The sequence below is a fragment of the Heliangelus exortis genome, chromosome 20 (assembly GCF_036169615.1).
Source record: "Heliangelus exortis chromosome 20, bHelExo1.hap1, whole genome shotgun sequence".
NCBI lineage: Eukaryota > Metazoa > Chordata > Aves > Apodiformes > Trochilidae > Heliangelus > Heliangelus exortis.
In genome coordinates this window covers 1,290,139-1,307,088 of record NC_092441.1, presented here as the reverse complement: position 1 = coordinate 1,307,088, position 16,950 = coordinate 1,290,139, and the positions used below count along the sequence as shown (strand labels likewise).

The following is a 16,950-nucleotide window of genomic DNA, read 5'->3' as shown; positions in this document are numbered from 1 at the left end:
CTGGCCAGGCCTGGTGGCCACAGAGCTCACCCTGAGGTGCTGCGGGTGAGCAGGGATGGGCGGGGTGGCCTTGCCCATCCCCAGGCTCCCCCCCAGACCCTCCTTTTTACCTTTCTGCCAGGTGATGGCCGGGCGTGGGGCCCCCGAGGTCTCACAGTTGAGGATCACAGACATGCCATCGATCACTGTGCTGTCCTGAGGGCCCCTGGTGATGTTGGGGGCAATGCCTGGGGGGGACAGACAGACACACAGCCACCCCTGAAGCCCTTCCTGCTGCCCAACCTGGAGCTGACCCACTCCAGGGGGATTCCCATCCCAGAGTCCCCCGTGGAGCCCAGGCACGTCCCACCCGGTGGCCAAGCAGGGCACCCACAGCTCAGGTGTTGGGGGCGTGGGGTCGGCACCTACTGGTGACAGCCAGGTACGTGGTGGTCTGCACCTCGCCAGCCGGGTTGCGTGCAAAGCACTGGAACATTCCAGTGTCATCGGGCACCAAGGCACTGATCTGCAGGCTGCCATCAGCCAGGAGCTGGAAGCGGGACAGTTTCTCCAGGTGGAGGAGGGCAGCGTCCTTGTACCAGGCCATCTCAGGAGGGGGCACGCCTGCAAGGGTGTCACGTCAGGGACGGGGCTGCGGTGACATTGGGAAGGCAGCTGGGGAGATGCTGACCTCTGGCCTGGCAGGGGATGGCCACCACCTTCTCCATCTCAGCCGTGATGTGCCTCTCCGGCTCCTTGATGAACTGTGGTGGCTCTGCAAAGGGAAGCCCGGCAGTGGGCACGAGAGGTTCTCAGGACCCACCACCCAAACCACCTCCCGGGGACTCTCTCCTGCCATTCCCCATCTCGGCTCCCGGGGCCGAGACCGCCCCGACTCGTCGCATGCGTGGCTTGGGCTGCCTCACCCAGGACAGAGAGGAAGGCCCCCCGAGCCACGGCGGGGACGCTGCTGCTGCGGAGCACGGCCTGACACTCGTAGAAGCCACTGTCACTCAGGGTGGGGTGCAGGATGGTGAGGCGGCGGCTGTAGTCGCTGATGCCGCTGGAGAGGGGCACCCCGTCCTTCCTCCAGATGATGTGCAGCTTCATCAGAGGCCTGGGGGGGTGGGGAGGGTGGGAGAATGTCAAGAGCCACCCCAGCCCCCCTGCACCCTGCCAAATTCCCACCTCCCACCAACCCACAGGACCCAGAGGTTGGTCCTGGTGGGAAGGGACCTGGTGGCACCCAGGGGTAGGGCTGGGTGGTGCCAGTGGGGAGATCCCCATCCCCATCCCCATCCCCATCCCCATCCCCATCCCCATCCCCATCCCCATCCCCATGCCCGTCCCATCTGCTCCCACCCCACTCACCGGGCATTGGCCACGCACTCCATGGTCACCTCCGAGGTCCCGGCCACCACGCTGGTGTTCCTGGGTGGGACAATGATGGTGGGTGCGATGGGATCAGCCGGGCCACCCACATCTGGGGAGAAGGAGGCCAGAAGGACACCCGTCAGCACCCCACGCTCACCCCTGTGGCACCCCAGTGAGGCTGATGGGGCTGATGGGGCACCCAAAGCCTCTGCTCTGCCTGGCATGGAGGTGACAAAGGTGGCAGGGACCAAAGGGCCACGGGCTCTACTCTCCTGCAGGAAGGATGGGCAGGTCCAGCCAATCACCCTGGCATCATCCCACGGCACAGCTCGGCTCCAGCCTTCCCAGCAGGGAGGAGGGGAGTACATAAAGTGAAATTATTGCAACAATAAAAAACCCTCGTGTAGGAGCTGTAAAAACACCAACATCTTGCAAGGTGCTGATAGAGCTGAATCCCTGAGCAGGGGCTCCCGGTGGTTCATTGTGCACCGGGGCTCCCAGGGAAAAACAAATTAAGGGGGCAGAAGGGGAAGGGGGACAGGCAGAGCACCCCTGGGAAAGGATAAACCCCACCGTAAAGAGCAAGAGGGGAGATGGGATGAGGGCACCAGAAGGACTGATGCCATTCTGGGGCATCTTCCCCAGGATAAGCTGTCACCAACAGGGCCTGGGGGACCTCTGGCTGAGTCCTGCAGGCTCCAAGAGGACCAGAGGGATGGGGACACCCAGGAAGGGGCCGACTGATGAGAGGAACAAGGGCAGAAGTCAGGCAAAGCTGCTCCACTTGGGGCTCCATAGCACATCCCATCCTGCAGCCCAGTCCCAGGACACAGCTGGGTCCAGCCCAGGGGCAGGGGAGGAGCAGGAGGCTCTGCCAGGACCCGAGCAGCGCCTGCAGCACAGCCCCGAGCACCAAAATAAACGGTGAGGCAGCTGAACTGCTGAGTCAGCAGAGTCTGGAGCCTCCAAAGAGATTTACTGCAAATTAAACTTGGGGGGGAGCCAGGCAGAGCCGGGGGAGCGGGGCCAGGGGGGGGTCTGCTGCTTCCCTCCCCCTCCTCCCACACTCACTGGCCACGGTCAGTGTGATGGGCTGGCTCGTCTTGTTGTCCCCGTTCTTGTCATTCACAGCCTGCACGTAGTAACGTCCCGCGTCCGGGGCCACCGTGGAGAGGATGACGAGGGTGTTCTCCAGGGTGATGGCTCTGCAGGGACCAGCGGGCAGCGGGAGATGGGGATGCAAACCCACGCGGGTCGTGGGGAACGCTGCTCTGCCACCCAGCACCCACACCAGCCCTGGGGCACCCACAGGATGGGCCCCTCCCTGACTTCCTCCCACCTGCCCCATGCCCTGGCACCCAGACAGGGGCTCAGCTCAGGCCCTGTCCCCAGGCAGGAGCTGGGATCGTGCCAGGACCGAGCCCCGAGCACAGATTAATAGGATTTCTTAAATTTTTTTTTATATATATATGCACAGAACGATCTAATCTGCTGGAAACATAAAATGGTTTTGGGAAATACATTTTTTTTAACCATTAAATATGAGATAAAGGAGTTTTATCTCTCCGGTCCTGCTTTGCAAACAGAAAGGACCAGTTCAATCCCTGCATAATGGGGGTTACAAATCCAATTCCCGCAGGCGGTGCCGGGGCTGGCGCAGCCCCGCGGGGACACTCGGCACAACCGCCTGTGCCATGCCTGCCCTGTCACATCACCTGCCGCCCCGGCACCTGCTGCGCCCCTTTTATCCCCTTCCCTCTCTTTTTTCAGGTTTTTCTCCTTCTTCTTCTTCTCCTTAATTCATTTCCCCCTGACAAGCAGAGCCGTGAGGCCCCTGCCCGTCTCCTTGCTCAGGATGTCTGCTCAGCATCCCCATGGCAGGGACAACGGCAGCCAAGGGACACCGAGACCCCCCTGGGTGCTGGGGGAGGGGGGGAGGGGGCTCGGGGGGTACTCACATGCGGCTGTTGGGGGAGATTTTCCGCCCATCACGAAACCAGGTGACCTGGGGCTGGGGGAAGCTGGCAATGCGGGGGGCAGGGATGACAGCTGCCTCCCCGTGGGACACGCTCTGCTGCCTCTCGCTGTCCTCGAAGCTCCCCATGTCTGCAGAAGTGGGGGGACAACCGTGGCAGGGGCTCTCCCATCCCTGGGGGATGGAGCTGGGGATGCCCTGGGGTCTGCTCCCTGCCCCCACCCCCCTCTCCCTCCTCAGCTGGCACAGGGATGCATTCCAGGGACCCCCACCCATGTGTGCCCCCCCACCAAGAGTGGGGTGCAGCCGCAGCAGGAGGGCTCAGCCCCAGGGTTCCCAGCATGTGTCCCTGTCCCTCCCCATGGCTCAGAGCATCCCAGCAGGACTGTGGCTCCACGGGCAAGGTTGGGGCACCCGCTGCCTCCCTCTTTCCCAGCATTTTCCCAGCTGTAAGCTCACAGCAGCTGAGGAAAGCCGAGGGAAGCAGGGTGCAGGGAGAAGGGGGGAGCGAGGGGGGGGTTTTATTGACTTCCCTTAATTGCTGTAATTAAAAACATGTAAAGAATCTTTTTTTAACGACTTTGCCATTATCATTAGTTGTTAGTGCAGCAGCCTTATTAATTTCTCATTAGCTTCCTGATTTGTCATGGCTCCTCAGGAAGGGGTTTGAGGGGACAGGACTGGGGCCATCCCAGAGGGGACGAGGTGACAGAAAGGGGCAGCCAAGGCAGCAGTAGCCACGTCCCTGCCAGCGTCACTTCAGCCGTGTGTGTGCTGGCCGTGAGCTTGCCCCAAAGCCATCCCCTGAGCACCCCAGCCCTCCCGCAGCGCCCCAGGGCTGGGTGTCCCCAGTGTCCCCTCCAGGGCTGTCACTTACAGGCCACCTGCACCTCGGTCTGGCGCTGGAGCAGAGCTCCCATGCGGTTGCGGACGATGCAGCGGTAGAAGCCGGCGTGCGTGCGGTCCAGAGAGGTGATCATGTACCTGCGGGGGAGAGGAGCCACCTCAGGGGTGGGGGGGACATCCCAGTGACCCTCACAGCCCCTGGGAGAGGCCACAGCTCCTACACAACCCCCTGCCTGGCGGGCGGCTGCCCCTCTGCCACGTCCCAGCCCTTTCTCCACGGAGGATGGGGTGGGGGGTGCGTGCACGTGTGTGTGTGTCTGTGCAGACGTGTACGTGTGCACACACCCGCGTGTCCCCACAGAGGGACTGGTGACCACACACATGCCGTGCTCTCACCACCCCACGCGTGAGCTGGTGGCCACCCCCTGCCAGCAGCGCCGGGGGCGGATGGTGACTCACGGCCACCAGCCAGAGCGGACGAGTGGCTTTGAGCTGTCAAAAGGAGGAGGTGGCTGCCGGGGACCTTGCACCCGCTGTCCTGACCCCTGCGCAAGCAAAGGGCCACCAGGGGCTGCTGGTGTCACCTCGCACGCAGCCAGCCCGGCCCCGCTCCCATTACCCGCGGCTGAGCCGTCTTATCACACCCAGACGCTGCTCTTATCAGCCGCCGGCAGCCGATAAGCAGATAAAAGAAATAACCACGTCTCGATTCATCCACCACCCCCGGAACACCCCTGCGGTCCCCAAGCCGGACCCCGCTGCCACCAGACCTGTCCCCACCGCCAGGAGGGATGCAGCTGCTCCCCCTCCATCACACAGACCCCCCCATCAGGCTGGACCTCCCCTCCAGCCTCACAGATGGGTGATTCTGGAAGGGGTGGGAGGGTGCAGGTGAGGCAGCGTCACCTTCCCCGATGGGGAGAGCTCCGAGATAAAGCAGAAAGAGAATAAATCAGCCAGCTCAGCCCTCCTTGCCCCAAATCTAATCTCGCATTAAACCACGCTGCGGGTGGTTTTAGCAGAGCTTTGTTTGTTCCTCCGATAACTGAGTGTAAATTAAACTTTCATAAGACACAAGGAGCACGTCCCCACCTCCTGCCCTCCCTCCCCAAGTGCTTGGGACACAGGGCTGGAGACACGGGGCTCCCACCTTACCTGGTGGGCACCAAACCCACCCTGCATGCTGGGGGTCACCCATCCCTGCCGGAGATGGGAGGATGCCCTTTGGGAACGAGTCCTTGAGTGTCAGGGCTGATATTTAAAAATGATCCCCAGAGGCTTTAAATAAGATATTTCAATTCCAGGGAGCTGTCAGGAACTGATGCGGGCACCAGGAATAATGGCCCCGCTCTCCTTGTGGTGTCCTCGTGAATAAATCACACGCACGCACGCACCAGGACTCCTAAACACACCCCCACGGATGGATGGACAGACAGACACCACTGCTGCTCACCTGCACGCATGGTCCCCACACAGCCCCCTGTGCACCCCCTGCCATGACCCCTCCAAACCCCCACCCCAGTGCAAAGCCACCCAGTGGGACCCAAACACCCCCCACCCTTGGGACTCACACACGAAGCTCCCACTGCTGCACAGCCCCGGGGACTGAGACACCCTGGGGGGCACAGGGAGCCCTCACCCCCCGATGGGGACACCCCTGCAGTACCCAATAACCAGGATCTGGTCCCCACACCACTGGAGCAGCTCCCCAGGAGCTGAGATCTTGCACACAACTGAGCAGCTGAAAATAGCCTGCAGAAAGGAAATCAATTCCCAGGCACAGCCTGGCCCCACGAGCAGAGACTTTGTTCTCTGCTGCTCAGCTGCCACGGAGGCTTTTAACCAAGATTGCTTGGGTTTTGATTTCCTCCCCTCTCGTCACACCTTGCTGCAAGGGGACAGTGACCCCACTGCACCCTCTGACCAGGGGATGTGCTGTGGGGCAGGAGGAGGGACAAAGGGTGCAGACCCAAATCCTACCCCAGTTTGAGCAGCCATGAACCATGGCTACAGCCACAGCTGCTCCTCCATGGCCTGGAGCTCCTGGGTTTTCAGCTCAGGGCTGACCCAGCAGGGTCACTCTGCTCACCCATCATCCCAGAGACACATTTTGCGCTGCTCCAGCCAGGATGGAGATCTGGCTGCACTCCCTGGCTGCTGACTCCACAGTTTCAGGGACTCATTTGGTTTGTTTGCTAAGACAAAGGGTTGACAGGGCACGGTCTGGGGGGAACTGCACTTCCAAAGTGAGCACTGACCCACGCTTCAAAAAAACCAACCCAGCATCGATGGAAATCAGGAGCTGTCTGCAGGCTGGGTCAGGAAGCAGCTGTGCCACGTTCAGACCTGGGGTCAGGAGCCCCATGCCAGGGGAGCAGTGGGTTTGCCAAAGGCTTTGGCACGGGGGAGCTTGTCATATGGATGGGGTGTGCATAGGGAACAACGTTCTCCTCCTCCTCCTCATCCATCCAATCCATCCATCCTCCCTCCCTCGCCCTGCAACCCTGGCAAGGCCCTGGCACCCCCAGCTGCACTGCTTTGTTATTGTAGGGTCAGTCAGGGTGCTGTGAGGCCAAGCCATGCCCCAGCCCTGCCTGACTCTCCCAGCTCTGTTATTGTAGGGTTGCTGAGAAGCCTGGGGCTGACGCTGCCAAATTATTATTAGATTGAGGGGGTGGAAAGGGGCTGGGGAAAAAGAAGGAAAAAAAAAAAAAAAAAAAAAAAAAAAAAAAGAAAGAAAAAACAAAACATCAGCCAAAGGATTTGCTCCATCAAACCGAAAAGCAGAAGAGTGCAAAAAATCTGCGTGGTTCTTCCAGTGCCGCCCAGTAGCGGCAACAGCTGGATCGGATTTTGGCTATAAGCACATTGGCACAGTCCCATTTGATTAATATCCTGTGTAACGACTAATTAATTCTAGAGGGGACGGGTATTTGAATAGTTACCGCGTGATAATGAAATGTCAAGTGAGCATTAAAACACACTTAGCAAAGGTTTAACGACTCCCAGCATCCGAGCCACGCGTCCCCGCTCCTCCCGCGGCGCTGGGATGCCGCTCAATATGTTTTTAAATCACCCCCCCGGTATTTCCCCAGCCCCCGGTAACTGGATTATCGGATCTCAATTAGCTCCTGATTGGAAAGGCTCTGGTTGGAGGCAGCCGGCCGGAGCTGCCACCTCCCTGCTTGCCAGGAGCCTTTTCCTTCCCTCGGGGGAATTCTGCGGAATCACCACCTGGATTGGCCCCGCCAGAACAATGACCCGAATCAGAATTAACACCCACCTAGTAATCCATCACCTCCTCACCAAGCGGGGGGGGGGAGCAAGAGCACAAGCTCCGATCCGTCTCACAGCATCAGAAAGGCTCCGGCATGGCCCTCACACAGAGTTTGCCCACCCCTCAGCATCTTCAAGCCTGAGGAGCCTCCTCCATCTCCTTCTCGGTACCAGCTTCGAGTCTGAGGACCCTTATCCACCAAGGTCCCAGCCAGGAGATTCCCCCATCACTTTCCCCCTGCGTGCCTCCTGCCCTGCCCCCAGTTATCCCAGTTACCTCTCCCAGCCCAACAAGGCACAGGGAGAGGCAGGAGCCCTCGGAGCCTTCACAGCCACCAACCCCCACCCCATCCTGCCCTGGGCACTTCCTCAGCCACACTCGGCAAAGCCAAACACAAAGCCAGCCAGGCTGGAGCCACCAGCACCAAAAACTCTCTGCAACCCCCCTGATATTTATCACCTTCTGTTAATGATATTATTGAAGGGCAATCAGCTGCCGGGGGGGGGGGGGGGGGGGAGCAGGGCTGGGCTGCACACCTGGGCTGGCAAGGTTGGGGTCCCAGCAGGGAGCTGATAGTAGCCCAGCCCCCGTTTACCCCCAGGTCTGTGTTTTTGAGAAAGTCCTGACTCCATATTTACATAATTTGGGGAACAAAGTACAGGCACCAAACATCTTGGGTCCTCAAAATGCCCTGAAGGCTCCGTGGGGTCCCACGTGTGCAGCATCCTTGGGGCACACACACACCCTCAGTGAGGGGGGGTCAAATCAGCACCAAATCTGCCCCTCCTGGGTGAGGTCACACAGAGCAGCTCCTGCCAACCCTCCCCACAGGTGGAAACATGGGGATGGATGTCACCAACCCCAGGGCTGGGGGCTGCTCTTTGTGGGATGCTCAGAGATGCAGCCCCTGTTGTGCTGGGGGGAGGAGCAGGGAGCAAAGCCAGCCAGTGCTGGAGATGTAATTACACTTTCCCCGGCTCCCAGCTCCCAGGAAATGGGATTTGGGCTCTTGGGAAGAGGCGAAGGATCCTTCAGTAGCTGCTGGGCTCCCACACCAGCTGTGGAGGGATGTGGGGAGAGGAAAAAGGGCTGATTTAGTAGACACAAGATGCATCTCTATGGATGGGAGTCTGTCCAGAGGTAATCTATGTGTAAGGTAATTTCCAAAGGCAGCGGGACTCGCTGAAACCCTTAATAGGACAATCTCATGTGATAAATTACCAGCCCCAACTAATCTGCATGTTAAATTTCTTGTACGAGAAATAAATATCCTCAATTCACCAGAGAAGCGCTTTTCCTTCAGAGGATTTCATTAAAGACATCAAGCTGCCTGATTTGCATGTTATGATTCCTCGTACGAGAAGAAGTCAGGCTCTGGAGAGCCCGGCACCAGTGAGATTATGCACAGGAAAACAGAGCTGGCCCTGGAGAGGGCAGAGCTGGCGTGCCGGGGCACAGGAGCAGAGCACGCTGCAAACTGCCACCAAACCCATCGCTGTCACCTTAACCCAGGTCACAAGAGGCACTGGAGGGGGGGTGGGGGCTTGGTGAGGGGCTCCCGGTGTGGGAGGCAGAGGGGGGTTCCATGGGAGAGCCGTCTCCATGCTGCTTCCCATGCCAGCAGGTGGAGGAAGCTGGAATGAGCACTGATCCCACCGGGATCCCCAGGGATGGTCTCAGGAGGGCTGGATCTATGTGCACCCCCAGAGCCAGCCTGGTCCCCAGTCCCTTGATGGTCCCCAGGGATGGTCCCAATGGGATGCGGCTCTGTGTGTGTCCCCAGAGCCATGCTGATCCCTGATTCCCTAGGGATGCTCCCGAGGGAGGTGACTGCACACAGAGCCAGGCTGGTCCCTAGGGACACCCCCGAGTGGGGACAGCCCCGCACGGACACGGAGCCAAGCTGGTCCCTGGTCCCCAGGGATGCTTCCCAGGGTTCGGCTCCCCCTGCTCGCAGCGGGACCACCTTGGCTCTGGCTGGCCCGTGGCCGAGGCCCCGCCGAGCCCGTTCCCCACCTGCCTCTCCCCGCTCCGCCAGCTTGCCGGCGGCTGAAGCGCTGCGGGAAGGGAAGGAAAGGGCGGTCGCCATGGAAACCCGCTGCCAAACTGGGGGAGCGGCTCCTTCCCTTAAACCCGCCCGGAGCTCCTCTGACCATCAGGGGAGGCTGGTGGGGAGAGCAGGGCCGAGGGGTGCGAGCCCCAGCCTGCGGCCCCCCAAAACGGGGGAAGATGCACAAGGGAGAGAGCAGCCGGCAGTGTCGGCTTTGGGGAGAGATTTGGGGAGGAGGAGGGAGGGTGCCGAGGACAAAACCGTGTCCATGGCTGAGAACCATGAGGCGATGTCCCCGTGTCCACCTGGGTCCCCCGGGAAAGGGCTCCCCGCAGCCCATGGCCCTGCTGCAAAGCACTGTGCATCCTGTCACGGGCACAGCCAGACCCCAGAGAAGGTCCCTGCTGTCTCCAGACTGGGGACATCCTGGGGGACACTGCCAGCCCCAAGATGGGGGGGTCTGACTGCACCCTGCACCTCTCAGCCCTGCTACCCACACACCCAGAGCCATTCCCAGCCCCTTCCCAGACAGGAGCATCCCGGGGACTCCCCAACCATCAGCCCCAGTCCTCCCCTCTCCAAGGATTACCCTGTTTCTAAACTCGTTAACTTTTAATTACTACCTTCCCACTGCCTGAGCAGGCTGGCTCCCTGCCACCGACATCTCTATTAAAATTCAATTTCTGCCCATCATAACTAATTTTGGTGCTTCTCCTTCCTCACCACCAGCAGCCTTCCATGCCAGGCAAAGGTGTCCAAACCCTCATCTTGTCACACAGAATCCCTCGTGGGGCACCCGGGCACGGGCAGCAGGAGCCACACTGGTGCTGGCAGGACGTGTCCCTGCTGCCACGAGGCCAGGTGACAGCCAGGCACGGGTTTGCAGAGAGGCTTTTGGCTTCATTAGCCACATGAGGCTTGTCTGGGGCTTCCCCACATGTTTGTTTGTTGGTTTTGGGTTTCTGCTTCCTTCTTTAATCCTTTCTGGCTAGAAGCTGGAGATGGAGGTGGGGAAGCCGAGGGGGAAGGGGAAAGGGAGTCACTTTGGCACGAGGACACAGGGACATGGGGCTCCAGAGCTGCTGGGCACCCCAGAGCAGAGACACGAGTGCTGGCCCCTTCCCTACCAAAGCTAAACTGAGACACAGAGCAAACCCATGGGAGGAAGCCAGAAAGCCCTGGTCTGGATCTAGAGGTGCCCACCAGGCACCCCAAGCCACTCTGAGGATGGGGCAGAGCCCAGGACAGTGTCCTGAGGTTTTTCTCCTGCTCAGTGGCTGCCCAGAGGAGCCCCTGCACTGACTCTGCATCCCCCCACCCTGCTGTCACCACTGTCCCCGCAGTGCCATTTAAGAGCTGACATTTTGCAGCCAGTGTGGCTCCCAGCACGCAGGAGCTGCAGCATTCAACAGGTCTTTGAGCTTCGACACCAGGGCTAGGGACAGGAGAACCACCCCATGGGCACCTGGCACTGGTGCCAACACCGGGGACAGGGGGGACATCACTGAGCTGCAGCCACCGTGGCTTGGAGCGGGACAGCACCCATTGTCCCCAGGGATGGCCACTGCTCCAGCATGGCACATGGTAACGGGGAGGGGACCCGGCAGAGCACACAGTGACAGGGAGGGGACCCAGCACCCATCAGGCGTGGAGGGGACGTCACCCAACCACATTGTCTGCATTCCTGGCATCCCAGAGCAGCCCCGCGTTGCTACAGCAACACGAAGCCTTTGGATTCAGTGCCGTTAAACGGGGACTGGATTGTCTCAGGCTGAATTATTGATTAAAACAGAGCGGGTGACACACACACACACACACGGGAGCAGACAGTGAGAGGTGCTGGGCTTGATTTAAAGCTGAGCTCCCATGGGGTCAGTGAGGTGGGGCCGGGTGCCCAGGGTGGGATGCCCGGACTCAGGGCCATGTCTCCCACGGCCCTTTTCTCTCTGCTTCCCGTGGTGGAGCCGTTCTCAGGGGGGCAGGAGCCAGCCCTGAGCTGCAGCCGGTGTTAATCCCTCTTGTGCAAACGCCCTCTCCCCGGAGCTGAGCTGCTTAAACCCAACGTTTGCTCTGCAAACAGCGCGGCAGCTCCCGGCGTGACAACCATAGAGCCCCCGCGGTGCTGGGAGGGGGGGATTCACCCCTGATGCTCGGTGCCCGTGGGGGGGGGGGACACTCACCGGTATTCCAGGGAGAACTTGGTGAGCTCCCGGCTGTTGTGCAGCCACTTGAACTCGAGGGGCCAGCTGCCCTCGGCCATGCAGGTCAGGACCAGGCGGTTCCCCTCCAGGTGGACCTGGCTCCGCACCGGCTCCGTCTTAAAGTACGGGGAGACATCGTCTGCAGGGAGAGAGAGGAGGGAAAGGGGGTGAGGGACGTGCCCGGCCCCACGCCTGCCCCCCCAGGAGCAGCACACGGGCAGGGGGAGGCTGGTGGTCACCTCCCCATCCCCCCTGTCCCAGCCGGGACCTTCAGACCCCTCCGGTGGCCTTTGCCCCCCCTGTGTGAGCCATTTCAGAAGCCTATCGACAAGGCTTAGCCCATCGCGGGCTTCTCTAAGCTGCTTGCTTTGCTTTATTCCCTCCTGCCTTTGTAGTGTTTCAGAAGCACCGAGCTTTTAACTCGGGGGGTGAAAGGGGCGGAGGGGCTGGGAGCAGAGCGAGGCATAAACACTTACTCCTCTCCTGTTTTATTTGCTAAGTAAAACTATAAATCGAAACACACAGCTCCATTTTCTGCTTAACAAATGGAAGCCCTTTTACTTCAAAGACACATTCATATTCCCCAGCAGCTTTCAAGTGCGCTTTCAATCACGGCTTTTGGGTTTTTTTCTTTGGGGTAGGGCTCTGCTTGCTTCTGTGCATGAGCTGAATTCCTGTCCATGTTTCTCCACCCCACCAGCAGCCACCACCACAGCAGTGCCCACAGCCCTGGGCTCAGTCTGCCCCGCTGCCCCACAGCCCTTGGGGGGGACTGTCACGAGTTTGCAAGAGCTCAGAGGCATCCAGAAACCACCAGCCCCATACTGGGTGTCCCCTCTATTCACTCCACCCAGCAGCGCCCAGCTCCTGCACGCCCTGAGGGTGCAAACTTGCTGCACCCGTGTGGAAATGTCACAAATGTCACTCTGATTTACACCCTGTCCCCAGGGCCAGGCAGCAGCAGCTCTCAGCTTCTTCATTTAATCCTCCTCTCTGACCTTCAGCACCTTGCTGCTCCTGCCCCAAGTCCAAGCTGGATCTGGGTGGGCATCAGGACACCCCACAAAGCTCCAGGGCTGAACCCCACTGCAGACCTGTTCCCCAGCCAGGCCCTGTGGCCCACGTTGCCCAAAGAAGCTGTGGCTGCCTCATCCCTGGAAATGTTCCAGGCCAGGTTGGAGGGGAGGTTGCCCTTGGAGCAACCTGGGCTGGTGGGAGGGGAGGATGGGGGGATAACAGGGTTGTCTGTAGGGTCCCTCCAGCCCAAAGCAGTCTGGGATTCTGTCCTAACCACAGCAGAGCAGGACCTCGATCTGAAGCCCTGGGGCTTCACCCCAGCCTGGCTGTAGACCTGTGGGATTCCTGCAGCCCCCGGGGGCTACACCTGCACAAAACCAGTCCAGGAGCCAGGGACATGTGAGGAGCCACCCCCAAAGGGGCCGATCCCCAGCCCGGAGGGGTGCCACACACACAGGGGCCTTGTAGGGAAGTGGTTTCGGTGCCTCCCCCCAGGCCGAGCCCGGTGCTCAGGAGGAGTTTGGGAGGTGTGCAGGGTGCTCCACCTTCCCCCGGGCCCGCCTGCGGTTTGCACACATCCTAATTTGATTTTAAGCAGCTAAGGCTCATCTCGCTTTGAAGCGCCCGAGCCATCTGTTCTGCATTAAGGGGTGAAAAACGGCGCCGAGGAGGAGAGGCGGCTCCTAACGCCACTATTGATCGCGCTGTCGTTAGCCACCCGGCAAGGTCACGGCAGCCGCCTCGGACCCAGCGGTTCCCGGGTCCCTTTGTCCCCCCGCACCGGCTCCTCTGATCCCCTGGGAGCACCGAAACCCCCCCAGGGGGACAGGTGGGCTGGGGGTCCTGTGTGTCTCTTGCAGGGCGGGAAGGTGGCACCCACGATGGGGAGAAGGTTGAGGGGTGGGGGGTCCTGATGCTGAGAAGTGCTTCACCTACCCCCAAGCCCTCCCTGCCTCAGTTTCCCTCCCTGGCATCTCAGTTCTGCTCCCGGCAGACCAAGGGGAGCTCCTCTCTCCCCCCACCCCAGCAGCAGGACAGGCCACGGTTCCCCCAACCCTGGGGGTGCCCAGGGGTGCCCATCACCTCACCCCATCACAGAGCCAGCACCAACGGGGGCTGCAACTCCCCCGCCCCTGGGCCCAGAGAGAGGTTTCTGGGTGCGTGACAGCCCCCCCCAAACGAAGGGTCATTACTGCTAATTCCGCCTCTCCCCCATCTGTTGTGACTGTTTACCCTCCACTTGCTAATTAGAGTCTAATTAGTTGCTGCAGAAATTCATCACTTCCCAAACCCAGGCGGCAGGGAGAGGCGTCCCAGGGAACATCTGCACATCTGGCAGCGGTGGGGGCCGGTGCTGAGTCCCCCACAGCCACCAGCCAGGCCACGCCAGCCCAGTATTGTCCCTTCCGTGTAGAAAAGTGCCACCAAACCATGCCACCAACTGCTGCCAGCAGCGCCGGGTGGGATAAATGGGATGCCAAGTGCCAGGAACACAGGAAGGGGATGGGAAGGGGGACAAGGCCACCTCTCTCCCTCTGTCGCTGATGACATTTAATGCAAGGGCCTCCCACGGCACTAATCCTGCCTAATGGGATCAAAATCTTTGCCCCTGCACTTTATTTACATCAGGGCTGCCAGGAGCTGGGGCTGAGCCCGGTGCATTAATGTGGGGGGAGTGTTTGGATGTAGGGCAGGGGGCCCAGTCTCACCGAGAGAGCAGTAATGGATCCTAATTCCTGGGTGTAATGGGTGAGCTGGGAATTAAGCTCCCCTCTCCCCAGCTTTAAATCCCTCTTGATGGGAAGGGATGGGGAGTTTTAAGCCCAGAGGAATCCCCAAATGCCTGCCAGGGGCAGGGCTGTGCTGGGCAGCTGCTGATGGGGGGGGAGGATGGACGAGGGTGTGACCCCCCCTCCTCATGCTCAACAAATCCCACCAAGGGGAGACAAAATGGAGGAAAGGGGCTCATGGGTCCCCCCAGAAAGAACCAGCAGGTGGTGGGACACCAGGGTCCTTCTCCCATCTCTGCTTCCCCCAGGATCCTACGTCCTGTCCTGCTTGGCACAGTGACACAGTGACAACAAGGTCCCTCTGTCCTCCAGCACTCATTCAGCACAGAGTCACCACCCTGGGGACACAGGTGACATCTCACCCCTCCCCAGCTCCCTCATGGCAAGCTGACCAGCCCAGTGGCACAGCCACCTGGCACTGCCACCAAACAGCCCCCCAGTGCCACTCCAGCCCCCCCGTCTGTCCCCCAGCATGGAGCTAAATCTCTTCTGCATCAGACTATCACTGGTGCTCCACAGCACGAAGAGATTAAAAAACAATAAAGAGAAAGCAAAACCCTCTGCTATAATTACCAGCCTTTAGCTGCCAGCAGAGGCAGGGAGGGAAGGGAAAAAGAAAGAGAGAAGAAGAAATCCACTAAAATTTTAATAGGAACCACTGCATTTAATTTAACGACACATTTTTTCAATTACCAGAATAATTGTTTTATTCATAAAATGAGCTTCAATAAAGAGGGTAATTTTCCTTTGTTTTTGTTATTCATTTGGGTAACATATTCGTGGCGCAGCTCCCCGGTGCCACAGCAGGGGACGAGGAGGCCTGTACTGGCCTGGCAGGGGTTAACATCCTTCCCGGGGAAGCCCCTTGGCCCCCAGACACAGCACCCATGGGTGACACATCCCCCTGCACCCCGCTGGGGTCACAGCTCTGGTTGGGTGCAATGCCCTGGGCACCCATCCTGGCCATGGCACAGTGTCCCCAGGCACACACCAGCCGGGTGTCCCCGTGCTGGGGGACACGGCCGGGGACAGGTGAAGCCCCCGAGATGCCATCCCTTGGCTACGTTACGTTTCCTGCTTGTCACACACCAGCGTGGCAGGTGGGAGGCATCAATTTTTCAGTGGCCCTTGGTAAAATCATCCGGGTGATTAAATGGCACACGTCCCGTGGGCAGCGGGACACGGCCGGGACACGGGGACAGGAGGCACTGCTGCTGGGGGAGGGTCAGGGCAGGTGGGCGGCAGGTTGGGGAGGGGGTGGGGATTAGCAGTGCTCTCACGACAGCCAGAGCCATTAGTATTCCTGAGACAAAGCTTCATCCCCTTCGGAAAAAACCCAAACATGGAACAGAAATGCCGAATGCTCCTGGCACCCGGGAAGCCATGGAGCACAACGTGCTGCCCAGCAGGGACCCGGAGGGACCCCTGACATCCCCGGGGGATGCCAAGGATGAAGCCGAGCATGGGGTCACTTGGTGGGCATCCTCACCAAGTCCCATTTGCCCTCTCAACGCCTCAGCAGGCACCAAAGCATTTGCACCACAACCCCCCAAGCACAGACCCCCCCCAAATAAGAACCTCGGGGGGTGCCCATCTGCTCTATAGGAGCAGTCACAGGGGACATCCCAGCTGTCCCATGTTTGCCCCAGGCTGGGCCGGTGGCCACGGGGTGCCACAGGCTGGCCCCAGTCCCTGCTGGCAGTGCCAAAGGCACCTGGTACGACACACCCCTCCTATGGCTTGAGTTTTGATCTTTTTCTTTTTCAAAAATCACTTTACTCAGAAAAATACTTAAAATTGCAGATGCATCTATTAATCCTTGCAACTTACTTTGTTCCCTTCCTTCCCCACTTTCCCCCTCCCTCTGCTTCTCCCCCTACTGAGACCAAGAGCTTTAAAACTCTCCTTCTGGCTATTAATTAAAACCAACCTCTCTGCTATCGTGAGTGTACTTGCCATAAATTAAGAGCGGCCTTCTTAATCAAATCTTATCTCCTCTCTGAGCACCCGGCGCTGGGGTTGGTATCCCAAGCCGCTCGGCCATGAAATGCAATTTCCAATGCTCCGATGGACTCGGCAGCTCCACTCCATCTCCTCTCCTCCCTGCCCGGACCTGGCCCGGCCCGGCAGCACCGCCCCGGCCCGGAGCCCAGCGCAGTAACCGCGGAGGTGGCTCCCAAAAGACACGCTCCATTTCTCAGCCATTTACCGCATTTATCCGCAGCCCCCGCGGACGGTACTCGTCGGCTTGCATTATTTAGAGGGCACAGCCCGAACCGGGGCTGGGGGGGGGGAAGGTTCGGTGCTTGGAGGCTGCACGAAGCTGCGAGAGCAACCCTGGGAAATCCTCCTGCTGGGGGAGGGGGTGCAGCCTCCCGGGGGAGGGGGGGAGTTGGCCAAGAGTGATGCTCTTGGACCTACAAGCTGGAGAGCATCATCCC

At 59.8% G+C, this 16,950-nt stretch overlaps 1 protein-coding gene across 3 annotated transcripts in view; it reads right to left on the bottom strand.

Moving 5' to 3' along the window:
• The window catches only part of SDK2 (sidekick cell adhesion molecule 2), a 44,050-nt gene that overhangs the window by 14,585 nt on the left and 12,515 nt on the right, over positions 1–16,950 (bottom strand). For all 3 annotated transcript variants that reach the window (XM_071764067.1, XM_071764064.1, XM_071764066.1), the window contains exons 2-10: positions 11,682–11,841; positions 4,206–4,312; positions 3,312–3,459; positions 2,425–2,558; positions 1,351–1,462; positions 906–1,096; positions 671–754; positions 409–603; positions 111–227 (exon numbers count right to left, since the gene is read on the bottom strand). In XM_071764067.1, coding sequence (XP_071620168.1) covers positions 111–227; positions 409–603; positions 671–754; positions 906–1,096; positions 1,351–1,462; positions 2,425–2,558; positions 3,312–3,459; positions 4,206–4,312; positions 11,682–11,841 — 1,248 coding nt within the window. The remainder of the gene's footprint in view (positions 1–110; positions 228–408; positions 604–670; positions 755–905; positions 1,097–1,350; positions 1,463–2,424; positions 2,559–3,311; positions 3,460–4,205; positions 4,313–11,681; positions 11,842–16,950) is intronic.